Below are 19845 nucleotides of genomic sequence, written 5' to 3'. Positions count from 1 at the left end.
CCTATTAATTTTGACCTGTGGCAAGTGGTATAGAAGTGTCAGTGTGTGGGTTCTAATGTACCTTAATCCATTTCATCAGCAAAAGACATAAAATGAAGATAAAAGGCAAACATGTTTCCCTGCTTCTAAATTATAATCCCAAGAAAGATGGAGGAATAGCAGGAAAAAATATATGTATTATTTTAAAAGTTAACACCAAAAAATGGAAACTTAAATTTACTGACTTATTTTGGTGAAAAGTTGGCAGAATGATATAACTTGATGTTTTCATCTAAGAAACACCTGATATTAGATATTTACATTTAGACTAGAGTCCATATTGTTTTGAAATCTCCTAAACCGAAAAAAGCATCATCACCAATGTGTTGGTTTATCTTTTCCAAAACTATCCCAACAAGACTTTTTCCCCTTGAGCTTATTTTCTAAGGATAGACATTAAAGAAGCCCTCACTGTCAATTCCACAATCAGTACATAAGATGCTCCCCTAAATATTCAGCACTCGATCTTAAAATTAGCTCTCAAAAATATGGTTGCATCTCAAATGCTGCTGATAGACTCTGCTGAAACAAACACAGTACTGGAATCTTTACTCAAATGGTCATGGAGTTTATTTGAGATTATGAAATCAGCCACCCTATTCCCACCGCTGCCCTCCAAAATCCCCAACAAATGCAGCAAAGTTAATGACTACACAGCGGGATAATCACTCAAACTTTTAATCTCCCTTTACACATTATATTAACATTCATATTGCAAGGCATTCCATTCACAAATATTACAGTTTGATAAAAAACTTCACACACATACCCCCAAAAGTCTATACCAGATTCAGTCACTTCACTAAATCATTAAAATAATAAAAGTAATGAAAACATTATCATAATTCTTTTAAAGCAATAAAGGTCTGAGGCACTCTGGGAAAGATGTTCTCGTATTAACATGTCAGTGGTATCAAATTATCTTAAAGAAAGTTACCAGATACCCAGTAATCAAGTATGCTCCAATGACAGTAACTTCGACCTGATATGTGTTCACTGGATACACTCCCATTTGGACTGAACTACTGAAAGGAACACAGATATTGGGCAGCTGAGGTCATTTCTAAGGAGGTCCCCAACTACGTAAAGGTAAAGTGTGTTTTCAACACACCAAGGACAGCTGCACCTCTACTGCAAGGGAACAGTCCAGTCTCGAAAGAAGTTCCTTTTTCATCAGTACCAGGTTTACTGAGTGTCAGAAGCTAATAGTCCACCAGACTTAACTCTCCTTGCTGCTAAAGAGATTTCAGAACTGTCTCTTCCCATCAACCTCCACAGTGCAACCTTCACCCTTCTCTGAATATCTCCAAGGTGTGCCCTTGAAATAAAACAGAGGGGAAGAAAGGGAGCTTTCTCCCTCCCATTTCGACCAAACAGAGGTCTGAAATAGCAACATTTACAAAATTCTCATGCTCTGCAACAGTCGGTTACCATTTGAAGCATGGCTATTTGTGCCATAAACTAGATTTTTAAAAAGCTGACAACCCTTTTCCAAAGTGAATTTTGCCACATCCATTCACTGACAGAGTCCACATTGGAGAGAGAGTCTCACTGACTGAGTGCTTCCTTATACACAATTACAAGGGTAAATAATCAGCATGGGGAAGGAGGGAGGCCAATTCCCAACTGGGAAATAAATCACTGCAAACTATGGGTCCACTTATGACAGCATATAACCCTGTCAGAGCAGAATCAACACAAACCCAGGTCATATAGTGTTCGGTAATTACATACATGGAATTTAAAATGTATACATATATATTTCCATACATTTATAATAAAAAAAATCTGGAACAACATATGTTGCTAAAGTTTCAAGGATTCTCATCTTCCACGTTCACCTGGAGAGCAGCTGGCTCTTGCTGGCCCAGTTGTGGCAGTGATAAAAAGCAACTAGAAGCAGGTTTAAGTAAAAAGTGCTCAAAGGCCAAGTGAGAAAACAGGGGTGCAGAGATTTCTGGAGGGACAGGGGAGCACTGAAAAGAGTTGAGAATGTCTCCTTTATTCTTCTCAGCTTTTCCAGACCCGAGACAAGTTCTGGAGGACACTCATCCAAAGGTGGAGTCCTTCCTTATCTATAGTCAAAACAAAACAAGTAATAAAAATTTTCCTCTTCCATTCTGTACTCTATATAAAATGCATAGTACAGCTAGAAGGTATTATCGAGATGCGCCATCTCGGGAGGAATTAAAACTGGGACATGAAGTGAGGCCGCGTGCTGTCGAGTCGCCGCGTCAGGATTTCACAGCCGGTGTCTGTGACCAGCAGGGTGTGCTCGAACTGAGCAGACCGCTTCCCGTCTCTTGTCACCGCGGTCCAGCCATCTGGCCAGGTTTCATCCTGCCATCCGCCTTAAACACACAAACAAGAACAGTTTCTTAATTCTATCACTCAGTTTTCTCAACACTCTTGAGGTAAATGTATTTGCATGTACTTCCCTATGCTGAGATATCACAGAAACAATTAGAAAATTCACTATAGGACTCCTACTTACAAATGGTGGACAGCTACATGCAAAAGAATGCAAATGGACCGTGTTCTTAACACCACACACAAAAATAAAGTCAAAATGAATAAAACTTGAATGTTAGACCTGAAACCATGGAACTTCTTCAAGAATACATAGGCAGTAATCTCTTAGACATCAGCCTCATCAATATATTTATGAATTGTATCCTCAGACAAGGGAAACAAAAGCAAAAATAAACTATGTGGGGGACCCACGTGGCTCAGTGGGATAAGTATCGACTCTTGGTTTTGGCTCAGGTCATGATCTCAGGGTCATGAGACTGGGTCCTGGCCTGGGCTCTGCGCTGAGCATGGAGTCTGCTTGAGATTCTTTCTCCCTCTGCTTCTCTCCTTGCGTCCCCTTCAAATAAACAGATAAATCTTAAAAAAAAAAAAAAACAACAACAAACTATTGGGGCTACACCAAAATAAAAAGCTTTTACACAGCAAACAACAACATCAACAAAACAGAAAAGCAACCTACTGAATGGGACAAGGTATCCACAAATGATATATCCAGTAAGGGGTTAATATCCAAAATACATAAAGATTTTATACACCAGGGGTGGCTCAGTCGTTCAGTGCCTCCTTTTGCCTCAAGTCATGATCCCAGGGTCCTGGCATCAAGCCCCACACTGGGCTCCCTGCTTGGTGGGAAGCCCGCTTCTCCCTCTTCCAATCCCCCTGCTTGTGTTCCCTCTCTCTCTCTCTCTCTCTCTCTCTGTGTCAAATAAATAAAATCTTTAAAAAAAAAAAAAAAAGAAAAAGAAAAAGAAAAGAACTTATACACTAAAACAACAAAAACCCCACACAAATAATCCAATTAAAAATGGGCAGAAGAAGGGCACCTGGGTGACTCAGTCAGTTGAGCATCTGCTTTCAGCTCAGGTCATGATTCTGGAGTCCCCAGACAAGCCCCGCATCAGGCTCCCTGCTCAGTGGAGAATCTGTTTCTCCCTCTGAAACTCCCCCACTCTCGAGCTCTCCCTCCCTCTCATCACTTGGCATCAGGGAAATGTAAATCAAAACCACAATGAGATAACACCTCACACCTGTGAGAATGGCTAAAATCAAGAAGGTAATAACATGTGCTGGTGAGGAAAGAGAGAAAAGGGAATCTTATGGACTGTTGGTAGGAATGCAAACTGCTGCAGCCTCTGTGAAAACTTGTGTAGAGTTTCCTCAAAAATTTAGAATTACATACGATCCAGTAATTTTACTACTAGGTATTTACCCAAAGAGACAAAAACAGTAATTCGAAAAGATATATACACCCTTACATTTATTGTAGCATTATTTACAATACCCAAGATATGGAAGCAATTCAAGCGTCTGTTGATAGATGAATGGATAAGATATAGTATACATACATGATTGATACACAGCCATAAAAAAGGATGAGATTGTGCCATTTGCTGCAACATGGGTAGACCTAGAGGGTATTATGCTATGTGAAATAAGTCAGACAAAGGAAAAAACCCTATGATTTCACTTATATGTGGAACCTAAAAAACAAAAGAAATGAACTTTCAATCAAACAGACTCTTAAATACAAAGAACAAACTGGTGTTGCCAGAGGGGCGGTATGTGGTGGGAGAAAGGGGGGAGCAGGAAATAGATAATGGGAATTAAGGGGTACAAGCTTCCAGTTATAAAATAAGCAAATTACAGAGATGAAAAGTACTGCATGAGATATACAGTCAATAATATTGTAATGCTATATGGTGATAGATGGTGACTATACTTACTTACCATGATGGGCACTGATACAGTACTGTCCAATCAGTATGTTTACCGGACGCCTGAAACTACCATAACATTGTATGTCAACTAGACTTCAGTAATAATAATGAAAATTCCTATTTATACTTATAACTGTTGTAGTCCTTCCAACTTGATTTTGGTCCTTAGTCCAATGAAGTAATGATGGTATTTTAAATTTCCTTGGATATGTTATAATTTGGGGGTTTTTATACCTCCCAAATATCAAATCAAGATGGTATTTCCAAAATAAAGGCACTGGGTTTCATTTTAGAAAACATATTGATACCACACATTATAGAACTATGAGTTAAAAATTGAATTAATGAACTTAGCTCCTTCCTGGTTTAACTTTGGCATCTGACTAAACTACAGCCAATGCATACTGTAAAGAATATAATCTTTTTATACTTCTATTATAGCACTTAATTCCTGATATTACTTTTAAATGGCAGGCACACAGATGGTGAGAAGAGATTATACTGTGCAGTTTCTGTGGACCACACACCCCTGTTAACCAGACGACAGGGCTAAGAGACTGGTGAGGGAAGTTAAGAAATTACAGTAAGGCAAAAGAGGTTAAGGAGGGGCTAAGACTAGAGAAAGGAAACCAAGGGACAGTGAAAACAGCCCTAAGACAATGAAAGAATGGGGGGGGGGGGAGAGAGAAAAGGAGAGTGGGGGAAGAGAGGCGGAAGTAAAATGAGAAAGTTCTACAATTCTGGATATTGCTATGAAACTGTGTTTACAGAGACTTACTTTCTTGTCTCCAAATTAGAGGTAAAAAAATCAATACATCCCTCATTCTGAGTAATCTTTATCAAAGATTAGGTCTCACTGACTCAGTAAAATCCCAGAACATAAATTCTGCAGTGAAGTAACCTACTTTTACAATATTAAATCCCAGCCTAAAAAGAAAAAATATGAGGCAGCTTGAAGAAAGTTAACTCATGCTTTGTCAAACATCTAAAGACAAGTGACTGGGTATTTTCTGATGTAATGAGTAATGTTTTCACCTTCTGATTTAAGATACAATACTTCTCTGACTTTATTGTGATTTGCTTAAAACAGGTTCTTTACACTAATGTCAAGTAAAACATGCCTGGATATTATGCTGAGAAAATACAAATTCCTCTTTGGATTTGAAACTTTCCACTCCAGAGGTAGGATTTAACCTCACTGAGCTACACTGAAGTATATGCATTATAATTTGATGACTATCTGACCAGACTCCTTGGAAAGTTATTTGCTTATACCTGGAAATACCACATTATGTCTCACCAACCAGTTAACGTGCCAGTTAACGAAAACAGGTGTATGATCAAAACACTTTCCTCTGAGCTCCTTGCCTTTGTCTAACATACTTACTGCCCTTGCAATTGGTTCCATGTGATCAGAACTTCATTGTTATTCCACGAGGATGACAAAAACAATACCTTATATCTGTATACCTCTCTAAGATACCCAAGGTATTTTGTGCTACCATAAATTGCCTCAATTCTTAGAGCAGCCCTGGGGAGTTGGCAGGTTCAAGAATGTCATTTCCACTTTACAGAAAAGGCAACAAAGTACCATGTTATAAAGCAGCCTGTGAGCTGGACTCAGTGACTCACTCCTAAGTCACTGCAATCTGGCAGAAATAATGGGATGTCACTCCCAAGATCAGGTTATAAAAAAAGACTGGAAGGATCCAGAAAGGAGGTATCCTTCAGTGAGGCCCCAGGACACACGGGCCCCACTACCACTGCCTCACTGCAACCCCTAATCCCAGCAGAGAACTGGCTGAGAAGAAAGATGAAGGGAACACATGAGCCTCTGGGTGAGAAGTCCTAATCATGACACTGGTTCTTCATCATGACCACAAGCCTGCCATGGGGACCAGTGACAGTGAGGGCACCAATCTGCCAGCACTAAGCTTGTCTGGGTTGTGCTTTCCTCAGACGGCCTGAGCACAGAACCTGAAGGGGCAGAACAGCTCCTGAGGTTAGCGTCAGACAAACTCTGTCACATAACTAGCTCAGTGATTTTAGACAAGGATCAGTCTGCTCTTCTACATAATGGGGACAGCACCTACCTCACACGTTGTGGAGAACTAAACATATACCCATGTCTGCCTCAACGTGAATGACTCTACTTCTTTCCTCCACCTGGACCCTCACCAAGCAAGCTCTGCACGGTGGAGACTCAGGACTGTCAACAACACCCCCCTTGATAGAGTCTTTCACTGAAAGGGACTAGGATTCAAGTACTTGAGCATCTACTGAGAGTAGAATTAGCAGGCAGAAAGGACTGCTTTCTTGACAACCCTCACGAGTCTCGGTTCTCTACATGATATTGAATTGAGTTTGAGATGGAACAGGAAGTAGAAATAAACCAAAGAGAAAATAAACAGAGCAGACTACTAATCTGATCATGAATAACCAAAAGTAAACAAAAATACAATTAAAAGACATTACAGCATCCCTTTTTCTCACCTTCACAAATCATTGGCTCAATTGTAAATACGTGGCCCGCTTTCATCACTCCAACTGCTTTATTTTCTGAAATTAAAGAAAATAAAATTCTCAAAACACAGCAAAAAAATCAACAGTGTGCTCCTGAACAGCTCATTGGTAAGAGTACACATTGTGCGTGAATATGAGAGTGTTCTTCAGGACCATCATGAGAAACACAACTATGAACTCCAGTATCCAGACCTGCCATCCTCCAAAAAAGGCTAAAAGGTAATAATAGGGACAGACCTTTGGAGACAATGTCAGACAAAAATGGAGAACCAGGTTAAAGTTCAAATTCAGAAACAAGAACAGATGTGAACATCAGCAAACGAGAGACTGCACTTGCTCTGCCTGACCACCAGATGGCAAAGGCACTGGCTTTCAGGCGGCTCTCACCACGGGTACTTCAGGAAAAGACACTTCTGGAGATGCAATCTGAAGGTTGCATCTACTAAACACCATTCTTCCTGGGTATGGTCTCATCTCACCCACATGTTTTTACCTGCACATCTTCCTTGTGAACAGCTAACATGCTGCTCCCCACTATCTTAGGTATTGCCAAAATACACTTACTGCAGATTTTAAAATCAGGAGTTTGTAAATGGTCATAAAATGTGAGAGGCAAAACGTAATTTTGACTTTCTATTTCTAATCCCATGAACCTTCTTTCCCAGTGACTGCAACTTACTACATATAAAGAACTGGTCATAATCCCTGGAGATATATATATATTTTTTAATGTCAGGAGTGTCAGTGTGGTGTCACAGAAAGGAAAAGGATAAAGGGCTCTGGGGCCGAGCTGTCCCACTGCAGCCGGTGCACCAAGCCAAGGAGTGTTTGCAAAGAGGCCAGTAAGAATGGTATCAGCTCTGAGTATTAAAAAACGAGTCAATCTCAAAGACAAAGTATGTAACAAATCTCAATCATTTTTACATTGACCCAATGTTGAAATACTGCCACTGTGAATGCAATGTATTAAATAAAATAGACCATTAGTTTCACCTATTTCTTTTTACTTTTTTAATATGACCACAAGAAAGTTTCAAATTACATATGTGCCTCATAATACATTATGAGCAGACAGTGCTGATACAGAGAAATCTAGTACCACTCCTGTTTCTGCCACTGACTCATTATTCTAGAAAAGTTACAACTCCCACTCAACTTGACTCATGGTTTCAGTTTCTCAACATACCTCATTCAGCAAATGTACCTTATCTGATTGACTATAGGACTGCAGATACTATACTAAGTACTTTTTAAAAAATCTGCACCTGCTCTACCATATACCTCAAAGAATTACTGTAAAATACATTCTAAATGTAGGGTATTATCATCATCACTTCCCAACCATGATGACTTAAAGGACATCACTCTAAGCTAACAAGGACTTCTCTTACATAGAGGGAGTGGAAGGAAGTTACACAAAATTTCCTAGTTTCACCTTCAGTGGGTTAGGAATATGGAGCGAAAAGCCAAAGCAGGGATCATTTACATTTCAAAAGGTCTCCTCTTTACAAAGACAGTTTTCTTTTACATTTCCCTAAAGTGATCACAACCTATTCTAATTTACATAAACCCAATTTACACTGGACTTTTCATAAATGTCTCAAATTTATGAAACAAGTACATGCCTGGTCCTTGCTTCTTTTTCCAAAATCATTTTTTACTCCTAATTAAATGGTTTTATGTGCTTTATGGACACCATCATCACTGACCCATATCCCCTTCTCCCATAAATCCTATCTTCTTCAGTCTCTCTTTATATAATCCATATCTAAACCTGAGTTTGTCAATTCAGTAAGTAAAGGGACTTTTTCCACCCCCTCCCCTGCACACGCTCTTTTTACACACACATACACAAACATATGCCTGTATCACTGTAATCGCACCAGCTATTTCCATTCTGTTAACAGAATGCACATCAGACCACTACAGGGCCTCCCAGGAAGGAATTAAGTTAGTAACTTATTTTCTGTTGCTAATTTTTATTTCAAGCACAATTCACAGCTTAAATAAGAACTCTGTGGTCTGCTAGTAAATGTTTGTTGATATATATCAAATGCCATGCTCTAAACTACTTCCCCACCTTCTCCTGCTGAGAGGCTTCTCACTCATTTCCCTTTTCTTCACAACTACTGACACCTAGGATTTTCCAGCTTCACACCTCAACTGCAGCAACTGTGCATCGGGCTGGCTAGCCTGAGTCGCTCACACCTGCAATACGTTCTAGATACCACTGCCAAACCTGTCCTCCTGAAATAGCACTTCACCTTGTCATTCTGCTCAAAAATGTTTCTGCAAATCCCTGCAAATGAAGTCAAATATCCTCAGTCTGGAACTGCCTACTGCTAGCTTTTAACACAATACTCAGCCCCAGCTTATCTTGTCTCTATTCAGTCTCAACCTCAAGCATCCGCTCATGATACCCTCTACCTGGAATGTTCTTCCTCATCTTCTCCACTGAACCAAAATTTCAATGGTTCCGTATTTCTCTCACAGGACCTGCCTCCCTACTTCAGTTCTCACCAGGCAGCACAAAGTACAGAAATAAACACTGCCTCTAGTCTAGTCTCTGGGTGGCTCAGTGGGTTAAAGCCTCTGCCTTCGGCTCAGGTCATGATCCCAGGGTCCTGGGATTGAGCCCCGCATCGGGCTCTCTGCTCAGCAGGGAGCCTGCTTCCTCCTCTCTCTGCCTGCCTCTCTGCCTACTTGTAATCTCTGTCTGTGAAATAAATAAATAAATAAAATCTTTAAAAAAAAAAAAAAGGGCTAATGGTGCGCCTGGATGGCTCAGTCAGTTAAGCATTTGACTCTTGATTTCAGCTCAGGTCTTGATTTCAGGGTCGTGAGTTTAAGCCCATGGTAGGCTCCACACCCAGTGGAACTTTATAAATAAATAAATAAATAAATAAGGCAAAGAAATTATTCAGAGTGGTTAGATCAAATGAAATAATGTATATCATCATCCTCATCATGATCATTCTAAAAGTTAACATTAAGTGCTCCCCACGTATTCTCTGTCTCACCCCTAGGAACCCTTCTTGGGGAGGTACCATTCCCTACTGTTCAAGACGAGAAAACTGAAGCACAAGAAGCTATGTGCAAGTGTCTACATAGCAATGACTCATACATACATATTAAAATTCCTTCTCAAAATAAATAAATAAATAAAATTCCTTCTCAGGTCACATAGTGTGGACAATTTTCCTTTTTAGCACTAAATAGCAGACTTATTCCTGCATACCCTGGCTCTCCAAGAGAAAAGGTTTCTGGAAGACATCAATTGTCCCACACTTCCTTTGTTAGTCTATCCAACACCACTCAACTTGAGGAAAGGTACTCTGTTTATTCCCCTATATTTATACCAACAAATAGTAGTATCTGACGTACACTATGAAATCAAACCAAACCAAACCAGTTTCATTTAAGGAATCAGAATAATGATAGCTAGACCCATGGCAGGGGCTATTAGCTGTTCACCAAAACTAGTGTACTTTCTTCTGCGTACTCAGCTAGATTCCATTTCCCAGCCTCCTCTGCAGTTAGCGCAGCCTTGTGACTGCATTCCTGCCAATGAGAAGTCAATGTAAGAGATTTATGCCAATTCCAGGCTGGTTCATCAAAAACTTCCAAACATACCCCTTCTTCCAAACATACTCCCTGTCCTCCCCAGTATCTACAGATTAGAAGAGTAACCTGAAGTGACAGATAGACGATAACAGGACCTGGATCACAGAGTAACTGCCCTGCCACCACCCCCAACAGTTAGCAAACTGGACTGTTACTTGAGCAAGATACAAACGTGTGCTACGTATGAGCAAGTATACATTTTGGCGGTCCATGTGTAACAGCTTATAGGTAAGTCAGTACAAAAGAGTAGGTCCTGTTGAATGTCTAAATAAATATGAGTTGAATAAATGGCTAGCAAAGACCAAGTGTTTGGAGATTACTTACTGGCATAATGGGGTACATTGGGGGCTGTATGAAAAAGCTTGTGGATTCCATGCCCACAATAGCTTCGAACAACTGAAAACCCATTTGCTTGGGCATGCTTCTGAATAATGTTTCCCAATTCTCTGTATCGAACACCAGGTTTCACTGAAAGGAAAAAAAAAAAGTCATGACGAAGAGTAATAATAACTAATATTTACTGAGCAACTACTATCTATGTGCCAGCAACCTTTCTAAATGCTTTACATGCCTCCATTATATGCCTCCACGTAAACAAATTATGTACAAAACTTTCAGATGAGGAAACAAAGGGACAGAGACTCTGTACCGCCAGCAAATGGTGAATAATTGAGATTCAAACCCGTAGCACCTGTCTATACTCCATCCTTCGGTGTAGAAAAGGACATGGGTGCAGTACGAAGGGCTTGGGGAGACGTACCTTTTGTTTTCTTAATAAACAAAAGAAGGGAAAACATGCATGTCTTCCTCTCCTTCTCTAAGGTCAAGTGTGCTACTCTTTTGAGAGAGAGAGATGGGGGTGCAGCAGAGGAGGTGGCACAGGAGAGAGAATCTTCAAGCAGGCTCCACACCCAGGGCAAAGCCTAACACAGGGCTTGATCCCATGACCCTGAGATCATGACCCAGGATGAATTCGAGAGTTGGATGTTTAACTGACTGAGCCACCCAGGTGCCCCAAGTGTGCTAGTCTTTTAAAGTAAGCAAAAGAGGTAAGAAAGGAGAGAGCACTGGGAGAAAAAGGAATGTCCAGAAAGTAACTTGACTTGTCCTCAGTTTCAGTCTGATCAATTTCTCAAAGAATTACTTTCCCTGGGCTTCTTTATCCCCATAAAAGTGACCCTAAAATTATTCAGAGCTGCCTCTGAACTCTGAACACAATCCGACAGGTATGGTATAGAAAGATACTTCTTGGGCACCTGCGTGGCTCAATCAGTAAAATCCCTGCCTCTGGTTCAGGCCATGATCCCAGGGTGCTGGGACAGAGCCCCACATCAGGCTCCTTGCTCAGCGGGGAGGCTGCTTCTCCCTCTGCCTCTGCCCGCCCCCCACTCTCAAATATAATCTTTTAAAAAAAAGATACTTCCTACTACATATTCCTGCTCTGCTTAATTTTTATGACTTTTACCACTGTTTCAATCAAAATTAAAACAAACGAAGTGGTTCTCATTGCTGTTCTGGCTCCTCTAGCACTGAGACCCCAGGAGCTGGGCCCTGTCAGACTCCTGGGGAACCTAGCCATGGTTCTGGGGGTCCTCAGACTACGTACAGTCTCCTACTCTGCCTACCTGATTTGCAAGCTGAGGTTCAGGTACAATGTATCTCCTCCAGCCAAGCAAATCTCTGGGAAAATAGCTCTAGTAATCATTTCAGTTAATATATACTTGCCTTTAACTCTATGTTCCAGCTGGACTTTTTTGGGGGGTGGGGAGGGTGGTATGTTAATAATTTTGAGGAACCATGCTGACTTTCATAACGATTTGCTTGCATTCCCATCTGAGACTTCCTATCAGTCCCAGTCGTGGGGGAGGGAAAGCAAAATTTTAACTCATTTTGCACAACATACAACAAAGAAAATCCCTGTTCAAAAATAATGAGCAAGTAGAAGAGAAGAGATTCCTCCCTAGTTCTCAAACCAAAGGCAGTTCTCACACCAAGGATGCACCTCATTAACATCCGGAGACGTTTCTGGCTGTCACAAGTAGGAGAGGCCGTGCAACTGGCATCCGGCGGGTAAAGACCAGAAACGTGGTCAAGCATCCTATGATGCACAGGACAGGCCCCACAACAAAGAATTCTCAGACCCCAAATACCAGTAACGGAGAAGCTGAGAAGCCCTATCCTAGAAGGAGAATGTCAACAGGAGTGAAGCTCTCTACTGTGCTGCACCACACTCAGCTGCCAAGTTAACAGAAAATAGGGGGCAAGAATGATACACATGGTATTAATAGCACTTTCCAGAGATCAGGCAACTTTTGTTCCTTCCTGGCTACTGTTATGAAGACCTCGGTTTCTGATAGTTTCTTGGCAAGTTTCATTCCCAAGTTTTCATAAAACAACACTTTTACTGTCCAGTTACTTAAATCAACTCACAGAAAAGCAAAAAGGACATAAACATTGAAGACATAATCTGGCAGAAACCTTAAAAGTTATTTTAAACTCTAACTTCCACAAATGAGAAACTAAACACTAAAGAATATTAGTTTTTAAATAATCCACAATGAATAGTAAGTAAAAAGAAATCTCACACACTCTCATACACAGACACCTGAGAATATCATGTTTTCATTTCTCATTCCTCCAAATTTATTAGTAAAAATCTCATCATCTCCCATGCATGTTAAAATAGATTCAAAACAATAACAAATCTATGTCATTAGAGATAACTATGTGTTTGCCAAAAAACCTGGTCATGTCCAATACTTTGTTGATGATGTATCAGGTTTATTGTGCAGGGGGTGGAGGGGGGTGAGGGATGGTACAGATAATATACTAAACAATATAGCTAAAATGTTGTGGGTTTCAACTGAAAATGTTGTTTGCACACCAACTGTCCTTTTAGTAATAGTCTGCTAGTATTCCAAAAAGCCATTCCTTCTCTCTCCTCCTAAGAAAGTATAAACAACAACAACAACAAAAATATCTGTATGAGCTGTTTGTATGGAAAAAGACAGCCTGAGCAAAAGCCTAGAGAAATACATTCACAAAAAAAAAAAAAGAAAAGAAAAGAAAAGAAAAAAGTTATTATTCACTACAGTAGCAAGATACCTGGAAAACACCAAATTCCAGCAGGGGAACAGCTGTAGAAATGTTTACACTATGGAATATAATATATAGCCATTAAAAGAAGGGAATAGATTTATGAATGCAGATACATATGCTAATTTGGAAAATTCATAAAGATCCTATTGAGAAAATATTAAATAACATACTACTACCAATACTATAACTCCATTTAACTTAACAAAACATATATACAGGTATATGTGGTCTGTCTGTCTGTTAATACACAGGGGAGAAAAAGATTAAATGTTAGGAGTAGGAAAAAACCTAAATGTTAAAAGTAGATTTAAAAAGACATAAAAAGGAAAGAGATAAGTATAAAGGAAGATCATTCATTTTTCTCTCATAATCTAGCATCTTGTTTTTTTTATGAGAACATAATACTTATAAAAGAATTAATAAGGAAAAAAAACTGCACTCAAGAACTATACATTCCTCCACATTTATTAGCCAAAGAAAAGGCCAATAAGTCACAGAAGAGATAAAGGATGATAAGCAATCATCTGGTCCTGGTCCACCTCATCAAGGGATTCCCAAATCACCAGTAAATCCATCACTGCTAAAATCCTAAGAAACTCAAGTTAGGGTAGAGGCAGAACTGGTAGGGACATGGAATGCAATAAAGAACCAGGTGAGGCCCATCAACCCAGAGCAGCTCCAGCGGGTACCCAGCACGGACACTGACCTGCATCTATGGCTTGCATCAGGCACTCATAAGTGGTCTGCACCAGCTTCCGCGCTCCCTCATCCACATCTCCAACAAAAAACGTCTCATTCAAGTCCCCATGATAACCATTGCGATAAAGAGTGATGTCCACTGCAAAACAACAGACAAATAAAAAGGCCACATTTGTTTTTATTTCAAAATAGAAGTCACTTCTCCAACATGGCAGCATCAAGCAGTTTCAGGAGCAAGACAATTCCTGCATTCTCCAAGCAGACACTAAGGGATATATACAGTGACTTCCTGAAAGACACCCCTTGCCTGTTTTCTCACTGTGGAGAAAACGGAGTGGTCACGCAGCACCAAGCCAGATGGTGGGCTTCTATACATACATACGACAGTAATCAGATCATGGGTAGCAGAAAAAACCTACTGAGGACACATCCGTGCAAGATCAATAAGCCACATTAATAGCATTAAACGGAGAGTTATGCTACATTTTTACATTAAACAGATAATACTTTCACTTACCATCTTCAATGAATTTTTCCTCCTCTAAGCACATCCATAAATAGAAAAGCTTACGCTATTCTATATTTGTTTTTTCAAAAACTCATCTGCCTTCTCCTTATTTGTGAATATTCATCCCTCCCGTTGTCCCCATATTTAAGAGGACAGACTACTAGTATATAAAACACTAAATGTATACATTAAATTAGTATTTTTAAACCATGAATTTTCAACCAACCTACAAGATCACAATAGTGTTGGCTAGCATGACACATATATTCCTGAAAAACCACACACATTATGCATGTAATTAAAGTAACAGGGTTTGTACAAAAAAAAGAGTTCGGGGCACCTGGGTGGCTCAGTGGGTTAAAGCCTCTGCCTTCAGCTCAGGTCATGATCCCAGAGTCCTGGAATCGAGCTCCGCATCGGGCTCTCCGCTCAGCGGGGAGCCTGCTTCCTCCTATCTCTCTGCCTACAGTGATCTCTGTCTGTCAAATAAATAAAATCTTTAAAAAAAAAAAAAGAGTTCGGGCAGACCCCTCAACACCTATGAAATTTCATAAACAGCCCCCCTGACTGTTATAACCAAAATAAGAGGTGTCCGTTGTCTCTAGCACTGCACCCAGCCAGCATCGTGGGCACTGCATTCCCAGCAGCCTTCACCACTTGGGCTCATGCTTCCCGATCTGATACATAAGCCTTTGAAGATATCTGATTACTAAAGAGACCAAGTTCATCAATATTAAAAATACCATCTAGGGATGCCTTCTTTGTCACTATGTCTTTTAATCCCAGAGGGAAATGTCTTGGCAGCTCCTTCCTCTGCACTTGCAAGATAGCTTAACACAGTGGTCCTCAGAGCCATGTTCTGAACTTTTTACATCGAGGAAGGCTTCTGTACTTCTGTAGGATTTTAGCTATTTTCTTAGGGTCTTCAGATGTTACTAAAAACTTCTATCTGTAAGAAAACCTGCCCTGACCTCTTCAAAATCATCAGTGGACTAAAAGGAATAGGGGAAAAATATCCCAGTTGAATGAACATTACTTCCACATTTCACTCATCTTTCACCTATTTATCAATCACATACAATAACTGGCATTGAAGAAATTCATGTTGTACCAAACATATACTAGAAGTATCTTAAAAGCAGTATCTTAAAATCATAAAAAAGTTTCCATATATTTAAGATTTCTTTTACATTTTATTTTTTTTTCTTTCTTTTACATTTTAAATACAAAAAAAAGGTAAGTCAAGACAGGAACAAAGTAAACAAAATGAAGTCACTATCAGATGTCCAAAACCTTGTTGTTGTTTCACTGACGGGGATGAAAGTCACACTTACATATTTCTTACCATTAACAATATCACCTTCTTGCAAGGGCCGTCTATCTGGAATCCCATGGCAGATCACTTCATTCACTGAAGTACAACAAGACTTTGGGAAATTATAATAATTCAGGGGAGAAGGATAACAGTTTCTTGCAATACATGCCTACAATAAATTAAAATACAGAGAAAATAATTTGGAATAAGCAAAAGAAAAAAAATTAATCAATATGTAATTAACCAGTTTTTTTAAGATTGTGTTTATTTATTTAGAGAGAAAGAGAGTAAGAGTGTGCCAAGTGGGGGAAGGGGCAGAGGGAGAAGAGGAGAATCTCAAGCAGGCTCCACAAGCACAGAGCCCAATGTAGGGCTCGAGTTCATGACCCTGAGATCATGACCTGAGCCAAAATCAAGAGTCAGACGTTCAACAGACTGAGCCATCCAGGCACTGCAATTAGCCAGGTTTTAAAATTTGAAAAATGTGAAAAAATATGTTGCACAGATGCTAATGCTAATTTTCTAATGGACTTAGTATTTTATTTTAGAAATAGTAGTAAATGTCATCTTAAACAATATATACCAGGCTTTATGCAATCCAGTTTACTAATAATTGCAAAAGAAAAGCAAATCCTCATATTACAAATACTTACAAATACAAATGTTATGTATCTGAAGATTCTAGTTTAGAATTAACTACTTTTTATTAAAAATATATTATTTAAAATGAAAAGATAATTTCTAAAGTAAATATTAACATGCACTTTTAATGTAATTATAATATCTTATACAACAACCCTATATCCCTGTGACCAAAAAAGGAATACCAACATAATTAAGAGATGATAAGGTACTTTCAGATACATGTTAATCACTACATTCATATGGGACAACAAAGGAAGCTCTAAGAAAACGGTTAGGTTTTCCTTAACGAATCTTATGTTACTTGGATATTTTTCCACAGTGGGAGTTATAGCATACATGCTTTCTCTTTCCACACTGCCACACAGTCTTCAGACTGTAATTTTTAAGTAGTTGCATATAATATGATTTGTGAAATACACCAAAATTTTACTGCCAATTCCACTATTATTGGAAAATTTAAATTAAGTTTCCTCAATTACATAAAATGTTACAACCAATAACTACATTCTTATCACTCTTCCCTTACTTAATGATATACACTTATACTTCTCACAGCCAGCATAAATAATAGTTTACACAGCAAACTGTCTTGACAAAAAATGCCAACTCCATCACTTACAAGTTGTGTCTAACATTGGACAAGTTAATTAACCCCTTCCTCAGTTTCCTTTCCTATACAAGGGAGACAACAGTGATACCTACTTCATGGAGCTGTTGCAGAGATTAAATAAATTAGTAAAAGCAGCATGTAAAAGAGCACCTGGGAGCACCTGGGTGGCTCAGTCAGCTGGGCGCCTGCCTTCTGCTCAGGTCCTGATCCCAAGGTCCTGGGATCAAGCCCCAAATCAGGCTCATTGCTCAGCAGGGAGCCGGCTTTCTCCCTCTTCCTCTGCCCCTCCCCCCAGCTTGTACACATGCTCAATCTGTAATACATACACACACACACACACACACACACACACACATATAAAGAGCACCTGAGCTATGACAAGTGCACAAAATGCTATTACTGCATATTACATATTTTATAATATATGGAACAATTTCCCCCAAATCAGAATTTGTAGTTTTTTTTAATAAAAAATTTTACAAGCTGGGGCGCCTGGTGGCTCAGACAGTTAAACATCTGACTCTTGATTTCGACTCATGTCCTGATCTCAGCATCTCAGCTAGATGGAGCCTCGCTGCTGGGCTCCATGCTGGGCGAGGAGGCTGCTTGGGATTCTCTCTCCCTCTGTCCCTCCCCCATTTGCACACATGGGCATGCACTTTCTCTCTCTTAATAAATAATTTTATGAACATTTTTATGGCTCAAGACACACCGTCAAATTTCCTTTCAAGAAGGTTGTCCCAATTTACAGCAGCACCACCATGTAAAGAAGTACCAGCTTCATCTTCTCCAAAAAGGCAGTGGAAATAAACATCTTTAAAATACTGAACTAATTCAGTAAGTCTTCATGATTTGCTTTTGTCTGATTACCATAGCAGGTTTAATTAGTTTTCCCTGTGATTTATTAACTAATTATTGTTCTTCTCTTGTGAACAATCTGCTCATATAATGCATGCATTCATTACTACTCATGTACTAAGGTCTCTCCATGATGGATAGGCAATCTTCATAAAAAAGATACCCGGGCACCTGGGTGGCTCAGTGGGTTAAGCCACTGCCTTCGGCTCAGGTCATGATCCCAGGGTCCTGGGATTGAGTCCCCCATCGGGCTCCTTGCTCGGCAGGGAGCCTGCTTCTCTCTCTGCCTCTGCCTGCCTCTATGTCTACTTGTGTGCATGCGCTCTCTCTATCTCTCTTACAAATAAATAAATAAAATCTTAAAAAAAAAAAAAAGATACCCTGTATCGTATTTACTACAAACACTGATCTATTTACTGCTTTGTTATTATAGATATGAAAGGGAACATTTTTCTACTAATCTAGTTTCAGAAGTTGTATTCTTCTTTATTTCAGAATACTTAATGTATGTAGTGGCATGGTTTATTTAAAGCACTAGCATTAAAAAATAAAGCACTATAAATCTGTAAAATTACCATTTTATAAAAACTAAACTAAACATTATAAAATGTGAGATTTCAGAAACAAGATATTTCAAGCTCACCTCAGACATCAATATCACACACAGATACTTAAAAATGGGAATAAAGACTTAAATATTTTCTACATTGAAGTAAACCAAGAATCTGCTTTCAAATTAGCTATGTTAATTTAGACATTACTTTTGACATTTCGAACTTGTTTACTTAATTTTTAGAAGCCTAAAACATCTAATAATGTGAAAAACATTTTCAAAAGTAGAGTTCTTACTAAGTGTACAGCATGATCTATTTCTTCAGTAGTCACACCGGGCTTAATCATGCCAGCAGCAATGTCCAACACTTCTCTAGCAAGCTGTAAAAAAGAAATATTTCATACATTCAAGAAGAAATGAAACAGAAAGAGGAATCTGTACATTGTATTATCTTAGATTTTGTGAGAGAATCGTACCCTAAATATTATAATCTTGCATTTTCATTTTTAAAACCATTTGCATTTCTAATGTCCATCAATCAACAGATGTGTATGTATAAATATACAGATAAAATTGGGCTAACTAGCTTAATAAGCAAGCATGACTGATTTCTATGTGAAAATGCATATCCTAGGAATCTAAACAATAATCAACCAGTGGAAGTTAAGTCTTCTCACATTTTTATACTTCCTAGTTAGAGCAGCTTCCCATTATCTCTAGTGACACCTGAAACCAGACTGTACGGAAACCAACATATGCTATGTCTTCCTACACATATAAACCTATGATAAAATTTAACTTATAAATAAATGACAGTGAGAGATTAATAACAATAATAGAATAATTATAGCAATATACTCTAAAGTTATATGAATGTGATTTCCTTCTCTCAAAATAGCTTGCTATACATTACTCACCCTTCTGGGGATGATGTGAAATGATAAAATGCTGTCATGATGAGATAAAATGAAGTGAATGACACAGGCACTGTGATGTAGCACTAGGGTACTAATGACCTTCTGACAATACATCAGAAAAAAGATCAACTGCCTCCAGACCGTGGTTAACCACGGATAACTGAAACCAGGGAAAGCGAAACCACGGATAAGGGTGGGCTACTAT

The 19845-nt window shown here is 39.1% G+C and overlaps 1 protein-coding gene across 1 annotated transcript in view; it reads right to left on the bottom strand.

Annotated features, from left to right (window-relative positions):
• Nucleotides 1-701: 701 nt before the first annotated feature.
• METAP1 (methionyl aminopeptidase 1) overlaps nt 702-19845 on the bottom strand; it is a 66476-nt gene continuing 47332 nt past the window's right edge. Inside the window, exons 6-11 of the mRNA XM_080797830.1 lie at nt 19020-19103; nt 16088-16226; nt 14242-14373; nt 10761-10904; nt 6783-6848; nt 702-2390 (exon numbers count right to left, since the gene is read on the bottom strand). Of these exons, the coding sequence (XP_080653956.1) occupies nt 2227-2390; nt 6783-6848; nt 10761-10904; nt 14242-14373; nt 16088-16226; nt 19020-19103 (729 nt within the window). The 3' untranslated portion in view covers nt 702-2226. The remainder of the gene's footprint in view (nt 2391-6782; nt 6849-10760; nt 10905-14241; nt 14374-16087; nt 16227-19019; nt 19104-19845) is intronic.

This window comes from Martes martes (assembly GCF_963455335.1).
Source record: "Martes martes genome assembly, chromosome: 2".
Taxonomy (NCBI): Eukaryota; Metazoa; Chordata; class Mammalia; order Carnivora; family Mustelidae; genus Martes; species Martes martes.
The sequence above is the reverse complement of the archived record's forward strand: the minus strand, read 5'-3'. Positions and strand labels throughout refer to the sequence as shown.